The sequence below is a fragment of the Geotrypetes seraphini genome, chromosome 3, assembly GCF_902459505.1.
Source record: "Geotrypetes seraphini chromosome 3, aGeoSer1.1, whole genome shotgun sequence".
In the NCBI taxonomy this organism is placed as follows: domain Eukaryota; kingdom Metazoa; phylum Chordata; class Amphibia; order Gymnophiona; family Dermophiidae; genus Geotrypetes; species Geotrypetes seraphini.
The window spans coordinates 407,924,447-407,945,642 of record NC_047086.1 but is presented as its reverse complement, the minus strand read 5'-3'; the positions used below and the strand labels follow the sequence as shown (position 1 = coordinate 407,945,642).

Below are 21,196 nucleotides of genomic sequence, written 5' to 3'. Positions count from 1 at the left end.
GAACATGTTCAGTCTTTCCGCGACTTCTTTCTCCTCCTTCACTACTCCCTTCCTGACAACATCATTCAGCGGTCCCACTGCCTCTCTAGCTGGCTGTTTCCCTTTAACATATCTGAAGAACGGTTTGAAATTTCGAGCCTCCCTGGCTAACCTCTCTTCATACTCTCTTTTGGCTTTTCAAACCACACGGTGACATTCTTTTTGATACTTCCTATGCTCTATCCAGTTCCCTTCAGTTTTGTCCTTTTTCCATCTCCTGAATGAATTTTTCTTATTACTTATCGCTTCCTTCACTATTTTAGTCATCCATATCGGGTCCTTTATTCGACTCTTTTTGCTCCCCTTTCTGAATCTGGGGATGTACAGATTTTGTGCCTCGCTCACCGTGTCCTTGAAAAAGGACCAGACATGTTCTACCATCCTCCATTTCTTGGAAGTGTTCCTAAGTTTCTTCCTTCCCATTTTCCTCATTGCTTCATAGTTTCCTTTTCTGAAGTTGAAAGTTGTCGCCATGGTTCTCTTTCCTTTTGGTATTCCTGCTTCAACCTTGAACTTGATCATGTTATGGTCACTGTTTCCCAACGGTCCCACTACTTCCACTTCCTTTGCAGGTCCCATTAACCCATTTAGGATTAGATCTAAAGTGGCATTTCCTCTCGTCGGTTCTCTAACAAGCTGCTCCATGAAGCAATCTTGTGTAGCCTCCAGGAATTCTGTTTCCCTAGCGCATTTTGAGTTTCCAAGACTCCAGTCTATCCCGGGGTAGTTGAAGTCTCCCATAATAACTGTGCAACCGCTTTTGCATTCTAGTTTCATCTCGGCTTCCATTTCCTTATCGATATCTCCGGTTTGCCCGGGTGGACGATAGTATAGGCCCATTTTTATTTCATGTCCCTTTCTACCTGGTATTTTAACCCATAGCGATTCCAGCTTGTTGGTTGTCTCCGCTGTGTCTATTCTTGTCGATTGTATGGTTTCTTTTATGTATAGGGCTATTCCACCTCCTTTCTGTCCTGACCTGTCCTGGCGATAGAGCTTATATCCCGGCAGTGCTGTATCCCATTTGCTTTCCTCATTCCACCATGTTTCAGAGATTCCAATGATGTCTAAGTCTTCTGCATTGGCCACGGCTTCTAATTCTCCCATTTTGTTTCCTAGGCTCCTTGCATTAGTATATATGCAGTTTAGATTCTGGCATTTAAGTGTCTTCATTTCCTTTCCCTGTGTTTCGGTCTTTAGTGTCTTCTCTTTTGGTACACTCCTTCTAACCTCTTCTTCTGGGTTAGTCGACTCCTGTAATTTGTCCGTTGTTTCTTCCCAGCCTTGCATTCCCTTAGTATCATCACGTGATACCTTCTTCCGAATCATCGATGCTAGGTCGACTGTCGGCTTTCCCCTTCCTCTTAGTTTAAAGCCTGTTCTATTCCTCTCTTAACGTTGTTTGATAGAAGTCTTGTTTCCGCCACGCTCAGGTGCAGTCCATCTCTCCTATAGAGCTTGCTCTTGCCCCAGAATGTTGTCCAGTTCCTCACGAAGTGGAATCCTTCTTCCTCACACCATTTCTTCATCCACGCATTTATTGATTGTAGTTCCTCCTGCCTTTTCACATCTGCCCTTGGTACCGGTAGGATCTCTGAGAATGCTATCTTCTGGGTCCTCATCTTCAGCTTCATTCCCAGGATCTTGAACTGTTCTATCAGCATGCTCCTTCTGTAGTCTCTCCTGCTGACATCATTCGTCCTGATGTGGATCATCACTGCGGTCTCTTCCGTCTCCGCTCCTTCCAGGATCTTCCCAATTTTGTCCACGATGTCCTTGGTTCTTGCTCCTGGGAGGCAGGTCACCAGTCAATCCTCTCTCCCTCCTGCTATGTGGCTGTCCACATGCCTTAGGATCGAGTCTCCCACTAGGATTGCTGACTTTCCCTTCTTCAATTTTCACTTCGGTCTCAGGTCAATGTCCCCGGTGTGCTTCGCTCTTTCTTCTTCTGGGCATCGACTAGCCAATTTCTCCCCCTCTTGTGGTGTTCCTCTGTGGGTGTCTTCTTTGGGGTCATCTGCTTCTTGTTCTCCCTTCCGTGATGGTGTTGGTATATCTTCATCTTTCATCTGAAGTTTATCCTCTTCCACCCTCCTCCTGTATGCCTCCTCAATGAAATTCTCGAGTTCTCTGACTTCCTCTTCGATGTGTCTCTCACTCATGAAGTCTTCAGCTGTCTTTACTGGGTCCTCCATGGTGTAGAGTTCTTCTAGCTCCTGTATCTTGTCCTCTAGTCGCTTGACTTCCTTCTTCAAGCTTTTCAGCTCCTGGCACCGACCGCATACATATGACTGTCTCCCCAAGGGGAGGTAGTCATACATATGACAGTCCGTGCAGAACACTGGAAAGCTCATCTTCTGGTTCCCCTCTGCTTCCACATGCTTTAAGATAACAGTTAAGATTACGTGTTTCTTCTGCGCCTGCTTCCTGCCTTCTTCCTGTGTGGGCAGCCTTTGCTATACCTTACCTTACTTATGCTTATGTGTTTGTTCCTCCTGTGCCTGCTTCCCTCAGCACTTGCTTCCTGCCTTCTTCTTGTGTGTGCTGCCTATTCTTCTTATGTGTGCTGCCTTTGTAATACCTTCTTCTTGTGTGTGCTGCCTTCTTCCTGTGTGTTCTGCCTTTACTCTACCTTCTTGTGTGTGCTGCCTGTGTTCTACCTTCTTCTTGTGTGTGCTACCTTTGTCTTGTGTGTGCTGCCTTTGCTCTAGCTTTCCTTACTGTTGCTTGTGTGTGTTTGTTCCTTCTGCGCCCGCTTCTTCCTTACCTTTCAGTCCTTTCTTGATGTTCTTGGTGTAGTAACTTGGCCCTTCTTGAGGCCCTTCGCAAAGGTGCTCTCGCTAAGGCGAGCGCCTTTGCTGGGCGCCGTTGGCTCCTCCCCTTTCAAGGGGGAGTCCGGCGCAGCCTCTGATGCGGTGGGGATGGGCAAAGCGAAGACTCTGCTCCTTGCATCGAGTGTATCTGTTCCAGAGGTGGCATGGGTAAAGACTCTGCTCCTTGCGATGCATGCATTGTTGCCAGACCAGACACTCGCAGAGACTCTGCTCCCTGTTGACAGTGTGTTCCCCACTGAGGCATTGGAGGCGGCTCGACCTCGCGGGAGGCCTCCGTGTGCCCAGGCTGGATTTGGGAGAGAAGCTGAGGCCCCATCGTGGTAAAGAGCTTGATGAAGTGCTTCTGTAGCATGATCTGAAACGAGGCTGGCAAGGATGGAGCCACATCTGAAATGGGACCACCTGCGCGGGCCTCGCGTTCCCTCGGAACAGCGTGTGAGTGCTTGGAATTCGAGGCCTTGGGCACTTTCAACAAGACTGGGGGAATGGGCTGCCTGACCTGAGGAGGTTGAGGAAGGCATCGATGTGTTGAGAGACACATCGAAGAGGAAGTCAGAGAACTCGAGAATTTCATTGAGGAGGCATACAGGAGGAGGGTGGAAGAGGATAAACTTCAGATGAAAGATGAAGATATACCAACACCATCACGGAAGGGAGAACAAGAAGCAGATGACCCCAAAGAAGACACCCACAGAGGAACACCACAAGAGGGGGAGAAATTGGCTAGTCGATGCCCAGAAGAAGAAAGAGCGAAGCACACCGGGGACATTGACCTGAGACCGAAGTGAAAATTGAAGAAGGGAAAGTCAGCAATCCTAGTGGGAGACTCGATCCTAAGGCATGTGGACAGCCACATAGCAGGAGGGAGAGAGGATTGACTGGTGACCTGCCTCCCAGGAGCAAGAACCAAGGACATCGTGGACAAAATTGGGAAGATCCTGGAAGGAGCGGAGACGGAAGAGACGGGACAAACGAGGCGGGCTTGATGAGACTCGGTGCTGCAGAGGTGGAAGACTGTGGGGCTGCGGATCATGTCGAAGGTGCGGGTCCCTATGAGGTCGATGGCTCCGTCGAGGACTCCATGAAGAGCGATTCCCACAGGACGCAACGGTGCTTGAAAGCACGTGTGGTGAGTGTGGAGCAAGGCCGGCACGATTTCGGGATGTGTTCAGGCCCGAGACACCGAACACAGTGTCAATGAGGGTTCGTTAGCGAAATCGCGCACTGGCACTTGTCACTCTTTTTAAAACCGATGATAGGCCAGGACATAGGCTGAAAAAGCTCCACCGCAAGATCGAAGCCGTGGGGCTGCGGCCACGTGGCCTGCCTGTCGAACGGTACGAAGAAAATTTTTTATTTATTTTTTTTAAAACAATAAAACACGATGAAAATCAGCTATTATGATCAATTAAAATCAAAACCGCGGACTTAGAAGGCACAAGCGAAGGAACTTTGCGCAGAGTCGAAGACGGACTTCTCGGCTCCGCGGAAAAGTAAGAATTGAGGAGACACGCCCGGTGCATCGGGCGGGAAGGCACTTGCGCATGCGCGGTGTGGGCGACTCGAAACTTCGAGTTTTCTTCAAAAGAGCATCCACATCGGGACTCCGTTGGATCACATCACCCAGAATACCTGCCTGCTTGTCCTGGGATAATCACAGTTACCGGATGCTAGCGTCCACCTTGCTGGTTAGCGCCCAAGAAAAGGATCTGGGTGTCGTCGTAGTCAATACGATGAAACCCTCCTTCCAATGTGCAGTGGCAGCCAAAAAAGTAAAGAGGATTCTAGGAATTATAAAAAAAAAAAAAGGGATGGTTAACAAGACTAAGAATGTTACAATGCCCCTGTATCGTTCCATGGTGCGACCTCATTTGGAGTACTGCATTCAATTCTAGTATCCTTATTTCAAGAAAGATATAGGCCTCCTTTTACAAAACTACAATAGCAGTTTCTAGCGCGGGGAGATGTGCTGCTCCCGACGCTCAATGAGTTCCTATGATTTCCTATCGCAGTTCCATAAAAGAGGGATATAGTGGCACTAGATAAGGTTCAAGCGACCGAGATGATAAAGGAGATGAAACCTCTCGTATGAGGAAAGTCAAGGTTAGGGCTCTTCAGTTTGGAAAAGAGACGGCTGAGGGGAGATATACCTTTCTTGAAGATCGGTGTAACATTCGCCACTTTCCAGTCTTCTGGAATCCTTCCCAATTTGATCGACAGATTGGCTGTTAGTTGGAGCAGTTCAGCTATAGCCCCTTTCTGTTCCTTGATTACTCTTGGATGGATGCTATCCGCTCCTGGGGATTTATCGATTTTAAGCCTATCAATCTGCCTGCATACCTCTACTAGACTGACCATCAACCCTATCATCGTTTCCTGCGTATAGCCTGTCGGCTTCCAGTATGTTGCGAATATCCTCTTCGGTAAATACAGATTCAAAAAATGTGTTTAGTTTGTCAGCGATGGTTTTGTCCTCCTTTAGAACTCCCTTTATTCCATGGTCATCCAACAGCCCCACCGCTTCCTTCAAGGGTCATTTCCCCTTAATATAGCAAAAGAATGGCTTGAAGTTTTTTGTCTCCTTGACTACTTATGAGGAATTTAGGAAACACCTAAAAATCTATCTGTTCCTGAAGTATTTAGGCAACTAACCTGTACAATCCTACTCCACAATAACTGATCTCTAGCACTGTTAATAACTAGCTTCTAACCTTGTTAATTCTACTTAATTTGTAACATCTTTTAACCATTGTAAACTGCATAGAACTTCACGGTCCTGCAATATATAAACTGTTATTATTATTATTGAAGTCTAGAAAATCCTGAGTAGAGTAGAACGGGTACAAGTGGATCGAGTTTTCACTCCGTCGAGAAGCACACCAGGAAGAAAAGCGGGTCTACTTCTGATGGTAACATTGGCGAGTGGACTCCTTCCAAGATGCCTCCAGGACGTCCAGCACAGGCTGTGAGAACTGGAACGAGGGCATTAAGTCTCGAGGAACCAAGCCGTCAAGTGCAGAGACTGAAGGTTGGGATGAAGTAGAGTACCTCGACTCTGCGTAAGCAGAGAAGGAAAAACGGGCAGAAGAGGAAGGGAGAACCTCGGCTGTCGGGACCACTGAGGAGCTATCAGAATCATGGTGGCACTCATGGACTTGAGCCTGACGAGAGTCTTCAGAATCAGAGAGAATGGAGGGAGCGCATATAGAAACAGGTTCGTTCAGTCCAGCAGAAAAGCATCCGCCTCGAGCCTGAGAGGGATGTAAACCCTGGAGCAGAAGCGGGGCAATTTGTGATTGAGGGGGGACGCGAACAGATCGACGTCCAGAGTCCCCCAACGAGCAAATACTTGACGCAGGGTCAAGGAATGGATGAATCACTCGTGAGACTGCAGAAGACACGAGCACAGTGACTTAAACGAAAACAACAAAGAAAGCCGTGGTGCAAGAGGGACGAGATCGCGCGCAGCAAGGCAGCAGTGCTTCTGGCTCCGTGGAAAACATAGAACTTCGTGGCACAAGGACACTTTGATCAACCAGTCGTCAAGGTAGGGAAACACCTGCAGGCCGTGGAGACTCAGGGCCGCAGCTACCACAACTAGACATTTCGTGAAAACCCTCGGAGAGGCCACCAGGCCGAAGGGAAGAACACGACATTGAAGGTGAAGATCCCCCCCCCCTCGAATCTCAGATACTGAGGCCACAATTACAAAAATTACAAAGACTAGGGGACACTTGAAATTACAGGGAAAGACTTTTAAAACCAATAGGAGGAAATATTTTTTTCATTCAGAGAATAGTTAACTCTGAAACGTGTTGCCAGAGGATGTGTAGCTGGTTTTAAGAAAGGTTCAGACAATTTCCTGGAGGAAAAGTCCATAGTCTGTTATTAAGACATGAGGGAAGCCACTGCTTGCCCTATATCAGTAGCATGGAATGTTGCTATTCCTTGGGTTTTGGCCAGGTACTAGGGACCTAGATTGGCCACCGTGAGAACGGGCTACTGGGCTTGATGGATCATTGGTCTGACCCAGTAAGGCTATTCTTATGTTGTTATGTTCTTGATATGTCTTTTCACCATGTTATTAAAGTTTCAGACAGCTATTTTTACCCCCCCAAGAGACATTCTTGACTCCTTTTGTAGAATTTTCTCCAATGGGTTATAAAGGGATAGTTTTTAGTAGTTATTAGCCAGGTAGCAAAGAAAAAGCACTACCTTTATTTTTGGAAGTGGACAAACAGAAAATGGTTCTCCCTACGAGATGTGCTGAGTAATTCTACGGCATCTTGGCTGGCCATTTCTGCTGCCTCTGTTACTGAACAGCTGTATTACAATACTATTTCTGAATAATCAAAACTTAATTTACAACAGAATAAGGAAATGAATTTGACTTACCGTTAAGAGCGATAACTGCAGAAGCTATAGGCCAGGAAATCTTGGTAGGATGGTTAACTAAATAGAATGCCTGTAAACTATAAACAAACGGAACCCAAACCAAATCTCCAAAGGCAAGCATGAACCCAAAGCCATCATGAGTGATATCCATAGTGGTCAATATTGCTTCCTACAAAAAATTAAAGAGTCTAAATTTAGAGAGAGTAAAATATTAAGTACATTAAACTCAACAATATGCTAGAAAGTCCCTTTTTACATTATGAGAGTAATGTTAGAAGAGATCACAGTTAAGAGAGCTAAGGTGCTCTATCATGAGACACACAGTCATCTGTGAATATGGCCTATAAAGTACCGTATTTTTTTTGCTCTATAAGACGCACCTGACCATAAGACGCACCCACCTGTAGAGGAGGAAAAACCAAGAAAAAAAATTTCTGAACTAAATGTTGTACCCTATACCCTGTCTCCTCTCTGGTGGTCTAGTGGTAGGCCGGGACAGGGTACAGGGCATGTCTAATGGTAGGCACGTGTAGTGGCAGCTAGCCAGCCCCAAGCAATCCAGCCAGCCCTCCCCTTCCTTTTCTTTTTTTTGTAAAATCTCTTTATTAGGCAAAACCATAATGCATACAAGTACATCAATAGCACTCTGGCAGAACCAGTGCTGGATACAATACAGAATAACAATAACAAGATGAAGTAAAGATCAAACATAATGTACAGTATCAGAACTCAAGGCATGCCCAATACAAAATTTTTATTATGGCGAAATCTAAAGTACCTGTCCCCTGTGTACAATCCCTCCAGCAAAACACAGAAAAGCAGCCCCCACGATCCACGAAAAAGATGAAGAGGAAATCCCAAACCCCTACAACCCTCCCCTCATTGTGTGGTAGCCACCCCCATACCTTTTTAAATCCCTCCCTAGAGGGCTATCTCGGTATTTTTATCACACACCCCTCTGGTACCTTTTTAAAATATCCCCCCACTTGCCGCCATCACACCTTGTTAAAAACATCCTGGTGGTCCAGCGTGATCCCTCCCTCGCTAGCTGTCTCTTTCTATTTCCCAGCCAGCATTACACAGGTCAGGAGTGCAGAGGTCAAGAGCAAAGCTTTCTGCACTCCCGTTTGGGCCCACGCCGCTTTCTGATTGGTTGCTGTCAGTTCTCGTGGGACTCATGAGAACTGACGCCAGCCAATCAGAAAGAAGTGCGGTGCCAGGCAGGAGTGCAGAAAGCTCACACCTGACCTCCGCGCTCCTGACCTCTGTGCCGCTGGCCGGGAAATAGGAGGAGACAGCTAGTGAGGGAGGGATCATGCTGGACCACCAGGAAATTTTTAACAAGGTACGACGGCGGTGGGTGTTTTAAAAAGGGGCATGCAGCAGGGGGGGGGGGTGTAAAAAAATTTGTACCTTCGCTCCATAAGACGCACTAAGATTTCCACCCACTTTTGGGTGGGAAAAAAATGCGGCTTATGGAGGGAAAAATACGGTACCTGTGGAAACTGCAGAAATCACAGAGCCTGGATAGTGGAAGTGCATGCATAGAGTAGTATATGTTACAATCTACACATGTACTTGTAAACTCTACATCTGCCCGCAAAGTGCATGCTTCTCTGCTAGTCAACACGTTATAACAATCCATTTATCAACAAAACTGGTTTATATAATTACCTTTCATAAGTCCACCAGATTGAACCATACATAGAACTTTGTGAAAGGGGCATTCATACTTGTAACATATTATGTCACAATTTTTATTTATTGGGATTTATTAACAGCCTTTGGAAGACTATGTCACTTCTTTAGGTTGTTTGGATCCTCAACAATCTGGTTTTAAGAAAGCACATAATGTGGAATCCCTATCGATTTCTGTCACTGACATATTAAAGGAAGGATTGGACCGCCAAGAATCATACTGTGTCGTTTCACTAGATGTTTCTGGTGCATTCGACAGCTGTAAACAAGGGAGAGCTCAGAAGACCCATTCAGGAATTTTGAATTTACTACCAACAGCATCTACCAATAATTATCAAGGCTAAAAGTGAACAAAGCCATGGGACCAGATAAATTACACCCCAGAGTGCTTAGGGAATTGAGTGATGTCCTGGCAGAACCGTTAGCTGCGCTCTTCAATCTTTCCATAAGCACGGGAAAAGTTCCACTGGAAAACAGCTAACGTCATTCCGCTTCACAAAAAGGGATGCAGTCAGAAACTGCAAATTACAGGCCGGTAAGTCTTACATCAATAGTGTGTAAACTTATGGAAACGTTGATTAAACACAAATTAGATATGGTTCTGGATGATGAGAGGCTGAGGGATCCCCATCAGCATGGATTTACAAAGGGAAGATCCTGCCAATCCAATCTAATCAGCTTCTTTGATTGGGTAACAAAAAACTGGATAAGGGAAAGTCCATGGATGTAGTGTATCTGGACTTCAGTAAGACTTTTGATAGTGTCCCACACCATAGATTATTGAACAAGATGAGCTCGCTGGGACTTGGAGAAACATTAACTGCATGGGTTAAAGACTAGCTCAGTGGCAGACTTCAAAGGGTGGTGGTAAACGGCACTCCCTCCGAAATGTCGGACGTGTTCAGTGGAGTACCGCAGGGCTCGGTCCTATTCTATTTAATATCCAATCCTATTTAATATCTTCGTACGGGATCTACCTCAGGGACTTCAGGGTAAAATTGCATTATTTGCCGATGGCGCTAAATTATGTAATGTGATAGGCGAAGGTACCGTACCCGACAGTATGACACAGGACCTACTTTTACTGGAGATATGGTCTACTATTTGGCAGCTGAGCTTTAATGCCAAGAAGTGTAAAATTATGCACCTTGGTAGCGGAAACCCTTGCAGAACCTACACTCTGAACAGTGAGACCTTAACTAGAACTGTTACAGAACAGGACCTGGGAGTAATCATTAGTGAAGATATGAAGGCTGCCAATCAAGTGGAGAAAGCTTCATCCAAGGCTAGACAGATGCTGGGTTGCATCCGGAGAAGTTTCATCAGCCATAAGCCCAAAGTGGTGATGCCGCTTTACAGGTCAATGGTGAGACCACATCTGGACTACTGTGTTCAATTTTGGAGGCCACATTATCGAAAGGATGTGTTGAGAATGGAGTCGGTTCAGAGATTGGCCACTAGGATGGTCTCGGGACTCAAGGATCTCCCATATGAAGAACGGCTAGGTAGGTTGCAGCTATACTCTCTCGAGGAACGCAGAGAGAGGGGAGACATGATAGAAACGTTTAAATATGTTACTGGCCGTATGGAGATGGAAGAAGACATCTTTTTCCTTACAGGACCTCCGGTGACAAGAGGGCATCTGCTAAAAATCAGGGGTGGGAGATTTCATGGGGACATTAGGAAGTATTTCTTCACCGAAAGGGTGGATGATTATTGGAATAATCTTCCACTCCAGGTAGTAGAAGCCAGCAACGTGCTCGATTTTAAGAATAAATGGGATAAACATGTGGGTTCACTTCGAGGAAGTGCTTAGGGGTGTGGGTTATTCGAGTGGGCAAACTTGGGCCGTCGGTCCTTTTCTGCAGTCATACTCTATGTTTCTATTAATCTTTAGCTTCTATTACTGAAGTAATCAAAACTTGGAATTTGCAATGAGGTGCTGTCCTGGTTTACTTCATATCTCATAGGTTGCTCATTTTGTGTTCGACTATTGTAATGCTTTATTCAAGGGAATGGCTCAAAAAGAAATTAGAAGATTGCAGATTATCCAAAATGCTTCCATCAAATTAATTATGGGGGCCAAGAAGTTCGATCATGTCTCTCCATTACTCCAAAAGGCACATTGGCTCCCAGTTGCACACCGAATCTTATATAAATTATCCTTACTCACTTTTAAATCGTTACTATACAAAACCCCAGCTTTTATTTACAAAGTTTTAATTCCATATACTTCTCCTAAAATTTTAAGATCCAATGAACAGCTTTTATTAGTCATTCCCACTCTTAAAATCATAAATACTCGAAGACAATACATTTTTACTGTTACGGCACCACAGATATGGAATTCACTTCCACTTTATTTAAGAGAGGAGAAGAATCTGGATAAATTCAAGAGCCAACTTAAGAGCTTTCTTTTTAAAGATGCTTTCAATATCTAATTGAAACGCTAATTGCTCTTTCTATCTGCTCTCTATTTTACCTTTTTGTGTATTTTATTTCCAATAATTTTATGTTTTTCCCACTCCTTTTGCATTTTACCTTAATTGTTCTCTCTTTCCTATCATAAATTGTATTTCTTTCCCTTCTACCCCATTGTTTCCTTGTTATAGTTTTAATTACCTTGTTTTAATTTGTCTGTTTTTAATGATTTTTATATTGTTGTTATTGTTTACCTCGTATTTTTTGTATATTTTAGAAATTTATTTTATTATTTGTACATCGCTTAGTAATTGTGATAGGCGATTAATCAAATAATTAATAAACTTGAAACTTGGAGAAATGGGCAACAGTATAATAATGGGAGATTTCAATTTCATATAAAGCAAAAAATATTTATGTTAGACCAGGGGTGTCCAAAAGGTCGATCGGTAGATCGCAAACGCAACGTGAGTCGATTGAGTTGCCTTCATGTTGTACTTGCTTCCCGACTCAGAAGCGCTGAGCCAACCAACTTCCCCCACCCAACGTCAATTCTGATGTTGGAGAGGAAGTTTCGGGCCAGTCAATCGCTGCCTGGCTGGCCCAGAACTTCCACTCCAACTTCAGAAATGACATTGGGGAGAGGAAATCAGGTCGGCCTGACGCTTCTGTGTGGGGAAGCAGGGAGAGTTGGGATGGCGGTGATTTGGAGGCCTGTTCCCCGATGGCAGCAGCAGTGGCTTGGGAGCAGGCAGGGAGACAGAAAGAAGGGAAAAAGAAAGAAAGAGAGCATGGAGAGAGAAAGACAGACACAAAAAAAGGGGGCAGGGAGACACAAAGAAAGAAAGGGGAGGTTGGCAGGGAGAGAGGAAGAAAAAGTTAGCGAAGGGAATGAGGTCTGGAAGCATACAGCAGGCTGAAAGAAGGGAAGAAATATTGGATGCACAGTCAGAAGAATAAAGTGGAACCGGAGACTCATGAAATCACCAGACAACAAAAGTAGGAAAAATTAGATTTTATTTTTAATTTAGTGATCAAAATGTGTCCGTTTTGAGAATTTATATCTGCTGTCTATATTTTGCACTATGGCCCCCTTTTACTAAACCGCAATAGCGTTTTTTAGCGCAGGGAGCCTATGAGCATCGAGAGCAGCGCAGGGCATTCAGTGCAGCTCCCTGCACTAAAAAACGCTATCGCGGTTTAGTAAAAAGGGAGGGGGGTATATTTGTCTATTTTTGTATAGTTGTTCCTGAGGTGACAGTGCATAAAGTCATCTGCCTTGACCTCTTTGAAAACCTGCAGAATATAAAAGATAATTAACATTTTCTCTGTGTACAGTGTGCTTTGTGGGTTTTTAAATTTTATTGTTGGAGATCATTTTGACTTGGTCATTTTAAAAGTAGTTCACAAGCCCAAAAAGTGTGGGCACCCCTGTGCTAGACACTTAATTCAGATCAACTAGACTCTGAAGACCCTTTACAAACAAATAGAGAAGCACCAATAAAAATATTGGAGAAAAAATGAACCTCTCTTAAAGGGCTTCATGGGTCCTCCAAAAAACTCCAATATGGGTGCTACATCTCCAAAACAATAAATTCAACTCAGTCACAGTCCAATAATTAGTTAGTTCAATAAAGGTCAAATCATAGCAGACTGAAAAATCATTCACAAAAATGTGCTATCAAGTCAAACATATCCCAGCACCAGCACTGCTTATTTCAAAACAAGAAGAGGTACTTAGCTTCACACTCAAACTCCAGCGATCTTTCTGCTTGCTGTTATTCTCCTGCAATTTTGTGTGGCCAGTCCCAATTCCAATAGGGAATCCTCATTTCGCTAATACCAAGCTATGTCAAGGGTAAAGATGAAAACTGTAACTAGCGCTACTGCAAGTAATTAGATCTGCACAAATTCAACAAATTCAAAATGGTGGCAGACTCTTGCTTGAGCTTGACAAGTGTCTTGAGGACAAGAGGAAAGGGTGGAAATGCATAAAGAAACTTGTTCGTCCAATCCTGGAGAAAAGCGTCCGCTTCCAGGCGATGAGGGGAATACAGCTTGGAGCAAAAGCGGGGTAGCTTGTGACTGTGGGGAGACGCAAACAGATCTACTTGAAGAATCCCCCATTGTGAGAAAATGGAATGGAGAACTGCTGAGTTCAGAGTCCATTCGTGTGGCTGAAGAATGCGGCTGAGCTTGTCTGCCAGAGAATTTTGTTCCCCTTGAATGTAAACAGCTTTGAGAAAGATGTTGCGAGGAATTGCCTGATTTCAAATCTTTTGAGCCTCCTGACAGAGAAGGAAAGACCCTGTACCTCCTTGCTTGTTCACATAATACATTGCTACTTGATTGTCCGTCCGGACAAGGAGAGCTTGATCTTGCATAAGATGCTGAAAAGCTTTAAAAGCATTGTAAATCGCTCTGAGTTTCAACAGATTTATATGATGGTGGTGATCCCTGATGCCACAGGGTGCGCAGACCATCTAGATGAGCCCCCCCCCCCCAAGCGTAAGTTGATGAATCTATAGTCAGGAGTTTCTGATGAGGAGGTGTTTAGAAAAGCAATCCTCTGGAGAAATTGGAAGATTGCATTCACCACAGTAGAGATTGTTGAAGAAACGAGTTCACTGTTTATGTTGCGAGAGTGGGTTGAGAGCCTATGACCACTGTGAGGCTAGGGTCCATTGAGGAATCCTTAGGTGCAGTCTCGCAAAGGGAATCACATGGACAGTTGATGCCATGTGTCCGAGAAGAACCATCATGTGCTTTGCTTAGAGAGATTGAATCTTAGCCACCCGAAGGCAAAGTTGAATAAGCGCGTCCTGACGCTGCTGAGGGAGAAATGCCCTGAGTTGAGTTGAGTCTAACAGAGCTCCGATGAATTGGAGCTTCTGAGACAGCTGAGGAAGAAACACCCCGAGCTGAGTAGAGTCTAACACAGCTCCGATGAATTGGAGCTCCTGAAATGGCTGAAGTTGAGATTTGGGGAAGTTGATTTCGAATCCCAAATTCTGGAGAAATAGTAGTTTGCTGTGTTGCTGAGAGTACACTGTGATATGAAAGATCCTTGATGAGCCAGTCATCCAGATAAGGAAAACTTGAAAGTCCTGAGACCTCAAGGCCGCTGCCACCACTACCAGGCACTTGGTAAAGACTCTGGGAGAGGATGCCAGTCCGAAAATAGAACTTTGTATTGATAGTGGTGTTGTGCCACTCGAAATTTGAGATACTTCCTGGAAGCTGGGTGAATTGGAATATAAGTGTAGGCTTCTCTGACATCCAGAGAGCATAGCCAATCGTTATGATTGAGAAGGGAATACAAGGTTGCTAGAGATAACATTCTGAATTTCTCTTTGACCAGAAATTTGTTGAGAGCTCTGAGATCAAATATTGGTCGAAGACCTCCCATTTTCTTTTTTATCAGAAAATAACGAGAGTAAAACCCCATGTTCTCTTGTTTTGGAGGAACCTTCTCTATGGCATTGAGAAGAAGTAGACTCGATCTCCTGAAGCAGAGAGGGTTGAAGGAGATTGGAAGCACTCTCTCTTGGAGGATGGTCTGGAGGAACGGTGAGAAAATGAAGGGAGTAAGCAGAGGTCAGATGTGATCAACTCCCAACGCTGAAAATACAGTTGAAGATGATCTCCTATTGGTTGAGGGAGAGGCAGGGATAATTGTATGGAAACTCTGCTCTCAAATAACTGGTCAAAAAGACTGAGTAGATTTAGCAGGCGCAGACTGTGAAGGTTTCTGAGAACGGTGTTGTTTCTGCTTTTTCTGCTGAGGATGTGAAGCAGTAGATGGTTTAGTTGAATAATGTCTCTGATAAGACGTAGAAGATTTAAATGGTTGTGAAGCAGACAGCTTCGGTTTAAGTTTAACTAATGAGTCCCAAGATTTCTCATGAGCACAAAGCTTTTGAGTGGCATTCTCAATGGTATCTCTGAAAAGCTCATCTCCCAGCAGGGAATATTAGCCAATCGATCTTGAAGATTGACATCCATGCCAGCAATCCTGAGCTATGCCAGTCTTGGCATGGCTACGGACATAGTCAAAGCTCTTGAAGATAGCTCAAAAGAGTCGTAAGCAGATTGGACTAAATGTTGACATAATTGAAAAAGGGTGGAGACCAACTGTTGAAAACCCTTAGTATGGCGAGAAGGGAGGTACTTCTGCTGCATGGGCAACTGCTTAAGCAAATGCTTGAGATAACATGTAAAATGAAAAGTGTAATTATTTACACGACTGGACAACATGGAATTTTGATACAGACGTCTACCAAATCTGTCCATGGTGCGACCCTCCCTGGTGAACTGAAGCACAAACCTTGGAAGAGGTATACTTTTTGAGAAGTAGACTCCACCTCTAAGGATTGGTGAGACAGTTGAGGCTTGTCAAATCCTAGGGTGGGCACAATCTTATAAAGAGAGTCCAGCTTCCTGGGAGCAACTGGTACTGATAAAGGAGATTCTCAATTCTTATGAAGAGTATCCTTCAAAATTGCATGAAGGGGAAGCTTAATGACCTCCTAAGGAGAATGCTTAATATCCACAGTCTCCATATATTCAGGAGTATATTTGGAGTCCGCTTCCAGTTTGATAGACATATCCTTACTAAGTTGTCTTATAAAACAGGTAACGGAAAATGTCTCAGGTGGAGATGATTCCTTGATAGGAGTCTGTGGAGAATGCTGCTCTGGAGAATCATACACTTCTATTGTGGATGGAGAATCATCAATAGAATACTCGATGTGAAGGTGAGAATCTATGACCAGAGACTGAGATCTATGTCTTTTTTGTGTTGGTACCAGTCCGGAGAAGATGTACATTGCTTACACTTTTCTGAACGCTTAGTAGACATATGCTTGGATTTTCAAGAAGACTTGCTGGATTGAGAATGTCTAGTGAAAAGGAATAATGCCTCGATGAGCTAGATCGATGACTGAAGCATGAGTCTTTGATGGCAGCCTGGATGATGGATGGTGCCGAGAACTAGGAGATGGCATCGAAGACTGAGGACTGGTACCAGCATCCCTGGTATTGGTACGCTTAGGCTGGGCCAGTCCCTGTGGAGTCAGTACCTGTGAAGTCGGTACCTGCAGAGTCTGTGTCGGGTGTAATAATTTTTTTAATATATCCCCGTAATCCGCACGAAAAAAACTTCAAACTGTTCTTTCAGAGAAGGCACTGGTACCTGTGGTTTTGTCGCCGGTGCCATAAATACCACAATCTGCTCCGAAGAGCATGACTCTGAAGAAGAGAAACTCTTGGATTGTGGAGTGAGTCGCATGAAGGGTAGTCACTTGGCCGGCATGACTGGACTCAATGCCTTAGTGGCCTGCGAACCTAGCTGAGAAGCTGGTGACTTTTTCGCTGGCTTACCTGAAGGAGCAAGAGGCTGTGACGCTATGGTAGAAGGCGGTGCCGATGAAGATTTTGGTGCCTTTGAGGACGGTCCCTTAGCTGATGGTGCCGCTGACTGCGGTGCCCGTAATGGTGGTGTCATGGACGTCGAAGGATGGGAAGACTGGTCTTCTTCCATAATGGCACCGAAGAGCTGTTTCTGCTGAAGAAGGCAGCTTTTTAAGGTGCTTTTTTTTAAAGTGGAGCACCGCATACAAGAGTCAATGCAGTGGTCCAGCCCAAGACATTGTATACATTGCAAATGTGGATCTGTCACGGAAATTGTCCATTGGCACCTGCCGCATTTCTTAAATCCCATTAAGTTTGGAAAATCCCATTAAGTTTGGAAAAACCGCCTCAGCCAAATCAAACACGAGAGGCTAAGGCAAAATCCTAGGTCCCGCCATTTAAGCCTGAGGGAGAACGGGGAAAAATAAAAAAAATGTTTTCTTCTTTTTTTTTTTATAAGTGAAAACGGAGAAAAGAATAATTGAATTCAAAAAGAGAGAAAATGAACGCACGAGAAAAAGACAAGGCAAAAAAGGAACAAACATTCAATGATGCGACTTCTTAGCTCCGCGGAAAATATTGAACTGAGGACCGCGTGCCTCCGTCAGGCGGGAAGGCACTCGCGCATGCACAGTGCAGTTAGTTGCAAACTTTCTAAAGTTCTTAAAGTGGCAATGCCCCGTACTGGGGTTCTGTGGATGACGTCACCCACATGTGAGAATATGCTGCCTGCTTGTCCTAGGATAATGGAGCTTTCGGGGGTTGGAAGTCCCCATTTTTCTTTTATTTTCTCAGTGAACTTGCTCCCAAACTCTAGGCAGGGTTCCCAATGCATGCAGAGCTGCAGACCCGCTATATTACTGGTGGGGGCCTGGTCGGGAGGCTGCATTGGGACCTTTTCTTTTGACACATTTTGGAACTCTTTTCCACTAGATAGTATTTTTTTGTTATTTTATCTCTTATCTTATTGTTTATTGCTGCATAATGTTTTTATTAATTCTATTCACTCCTAGGCATTTATTTGGAAACTACACAAGTGGCGAGATCCCAGTTCTATTTTGGTGGTTGAAGCATCATTTTCTACCTGACAAGATGCAGCGAGACCCAGAAATCTGCTACAAGCACAATGCCGCTGCAGAAACCCTGAGAGAACATCTAACTCAGCTCCATGGGGAGAACATCTCTAAACCACCAGAGATTTTTCCATTCTATGGAAAAAGAGACCAACTGACTTTCCCGCCAAAATTCACTATTTACAAAGACAAACTCACAGCATACCCTGAAGAAAGTCACAGCATAGTGGCTGAAACGTCAGTTTCTACCTGACAGGACGCAGTGAGACCCGGAAACCTGCTACAAGCTAGTGACAAACACATTGTCTTTGTAATCTGTCATATTTTTGACAATATAGAGTCCCTGTATGAAGCCTACCTGGGATTCATGTTTTAAAGAAGGGATAATTCTTGCTAACCTGTTTGCTAAAAGCGTAGAGGGGCATAATGGAAAGGGACATCTAAGTCCGTTTACGTCCATCTTGCAAGTCGTCCAAAGTTAAAAAGAGCCTAAGACACATTTTCGAAAGATACGTCCAACTTTTTTTTACTTTCGAAAATCGTCTAATTATACGTCCTGCTGATCTGATCATCCAAGCGGCTAAATTGTCCATCTTTATACCACATTTCCGTCCAACTTTCCATCACGCCTAGAACAAGCCCAGTTGGATGTGTGAGGGGTCTGCAAAGTGATGGACTGCACACCCAGACATGCCACCTAAATAGTGGGGTACCTTACAGGGCACTGCTGTGAACTTCACAAAAAGGGTGCCATGGCTTCTCCCCACTACAGCTCCCTTATAGGTGATGGTGAGCCCCCCAAACCACCTCCAGAATCCCCTAGACCCACTTATCTACCACCCCAATAGCCCTTATGGCTGCAGGAGCCACTTATATGCAAGTAAAAAAGGGTTTTGGGGGTGTATAGGGGAGTGCACATGTTTAAGTATCAATGCAGTGATTACAGGGGCTTATGGGCATGGGTCCTCCTCTCTATGGATCCCTAACTCACCCCCTTAAGCTTAAGCTGGCTCTGGGCTGGACGACGAGGCTTTCCTATGCCAGGCGATGATGATCTGGAGGCTGAAATGTTAAGATGTGAATAAAATTTTTATGGGGGGGGGTTGGTGATCACTGGGGTAGTGTATGGAGATCTGTGTTATGTGTTTGCAGTGCTTATCTGGTGAGTTTAGATGGGTTTTTGTGACCTAGACCATGTTTTACATGGTCTAAGTCACAACGTCCAAGTTCCGTCGATCCTGGGCTGTATAACTGAAAGCTATACATGCTGTACGACTAAGTCTAAGCCGGCCCATGTCCCGCCCAACTCCTGCCTTCAACACGCCTCCCAAAACGCCCTTTTTAGCTTTGGTTGTTCAGCGGCACTATGAAGGCCTAGGTTGTTTAGAAATACGTCCAAAACCCGGTTTCATTATCGGCGCTTGGACATTTTTGAGAAATGTCCGTCCAAGTGCCGACTTAGGCCGTTTTTTGGAAGTTTTTCTCTTTCGATTATGAGCCCCTTAGTTTCATAATTTAGAAGCGTAATGGGTCTATAAAAACCTGGGAGCACCAGGTCATTTCCTTGTTTGTGAAGTGCTACTATCCTGGCCACATTAAGACTCGCTGGCAGACAGCGACTCTCAATACATCAATTGAACATTTTTACCAGTGATGGAGTAATTTCTATTCAGAGTAATTTGTAAAATTGGGGGGCTTTCAACAATGCACTCTGAGCTATAGCCCATTCCACTTCTTCCATAGAAAATGAAGCATTAAGGTTATTTTGATCGTTAGCTGACACTCATGGTAAATCTAAGCCCAGCTCTGGTGAGGTTCCATATAGTTTACATGTCTGGCGGTACAGAATGGAAAGTATAAAAATTTTATTAAAATATGGGAGCCATTAACATCTTTTTGTCATTATTAAATGCCATTTTTCTATTAATTATACACCACTTAATGTTGGGTGGGGGGAGGGTTTCAAGTGTAGGGTTTATGATCTTATAATGAATAATGGGCTTTGAGAGAGGGTGGGGGAAGGGATACATTTGTATTTATAGGATATAATGATAAGATGTTCAAGTGGTCTAATTAATAGTGTTTATTATAAATTTTTGTACACTTGATGAAAGTTTAAAAATGAATAAAGAATTAAAAAAACAAACAAACAAAAAAACCTGTCTGTTTTAATCGTTCCCTCTGCAAGCAATTCTCTAATACCCTATTTGTCCTGATTAGATTTAATGTACAGCACTGCCTATGTCTGGTAGTGTTATAGAAATTATAAAGCATCCAGGATACACCAAGCACCTGTAACCTATCAGTTCCTTTGTGAAGAACTCACTGAAAATTTCTACAGTTATTAGGCCTTTCAAACTGAAGGAGTGATGTGAATTACCTCATTCCATAAAGCATCTACCACATACAGGAACTGGAAACTGTTAACCAAAATCATTGACAAAGAAGGTGCATCCAGATTCTGAGCTTTCATCTCAGCTAAAAGCATCACCAAATTAATGACAACCTAGAAAGGAAAAAGAAAAGTTGAACTCATTCAAAATTGAGATTACAATCCCCTTCAATAATCGCTGGTACAAATCCTTCAGATTATGCACTATGAGGAAATTTTTTTAACAGCTCAAATGATGGCGAAGATAAGGGTATAAGTAACCCATATTTTATCAAGGGAACCCATCTGCCATTATAACACAATACGCGCATGCCAGCAAAGAATTATACCTGCTTTAACAACTTTTCCACTTTATTATGTATGCTTAGCAACATATTTTATGAAATGAGTTGATTTACAAAGACCTATTTCTGTGCTAATAAAACAGAGCATTCCTCAATAACATTTGTCTGTTAGCAAGCAAATTACTTTGTCTCCAAATGACAAAAAAACCTTCAAAACACATATTAAATGATTGTTTTTATATATTTAAAACATTCAATACTAAGGTCTATATTTACTAAAGTGCACTAACAAGCATTAATGCATGTTATTTATGCAGAGCCCATTTACTAATAAAGCAACGTTACTTACCTGTAGCAGTGTTCTCCTAGGACAGTACAATATTTTCATAGCTGGGTAACATCATCCGATGGAGCCCTGCGTGGTTTCTTGCTAGTAAAATTTCTGTAGAAGCTTCTACCAGCGCACATGCACTGGTGCTTTCCGTCCCAACAAGCAAGCCAGTCCCTCAGTCCCATAAAAGAGATTATGGGCTAAATGCACTAAAGTCAGCAATCGTCGCTAAACCTGTTTTCACAGCTTTAGCTACAATCACTTTTACTGACCCAATTCACAAAATGGCTCACTGCGTGTTTTTCCCCTCAATCGCC

General features: G+C 43.9%; 1 protein-coding gene across 4 annotated transcripts in view; it reads right to left on the bottom strand.

Annotated features, from left to right (window-relative positions):
- The window catches only part of LBR (lamin B receptor), a 236,878-nt gene that overhangs the window by 46,820 nt on the left and 168,862 nt on the right, over positions 1-21,196 (bottom strand). For all 4 annotated transcript variants that reach the window (XM_033936778.1, XM_033936777.1, XM_033936780.1 and 1 more), the window contains 2 exons: positions 20,253-20,378; positions 7,269-7,437 (listed from right to left, as the gene is read on the bottom strand). In XM_033936778.1, the coding sequence (XP_033792669.1) occupies positions 7,269-7,437; positions 20,253-20,378 (295 nt within the window). The remainder of the gene's footprint in view (positions 1-7,268; positions 7,438-20,252; positions 20,379-21,196) is intronic.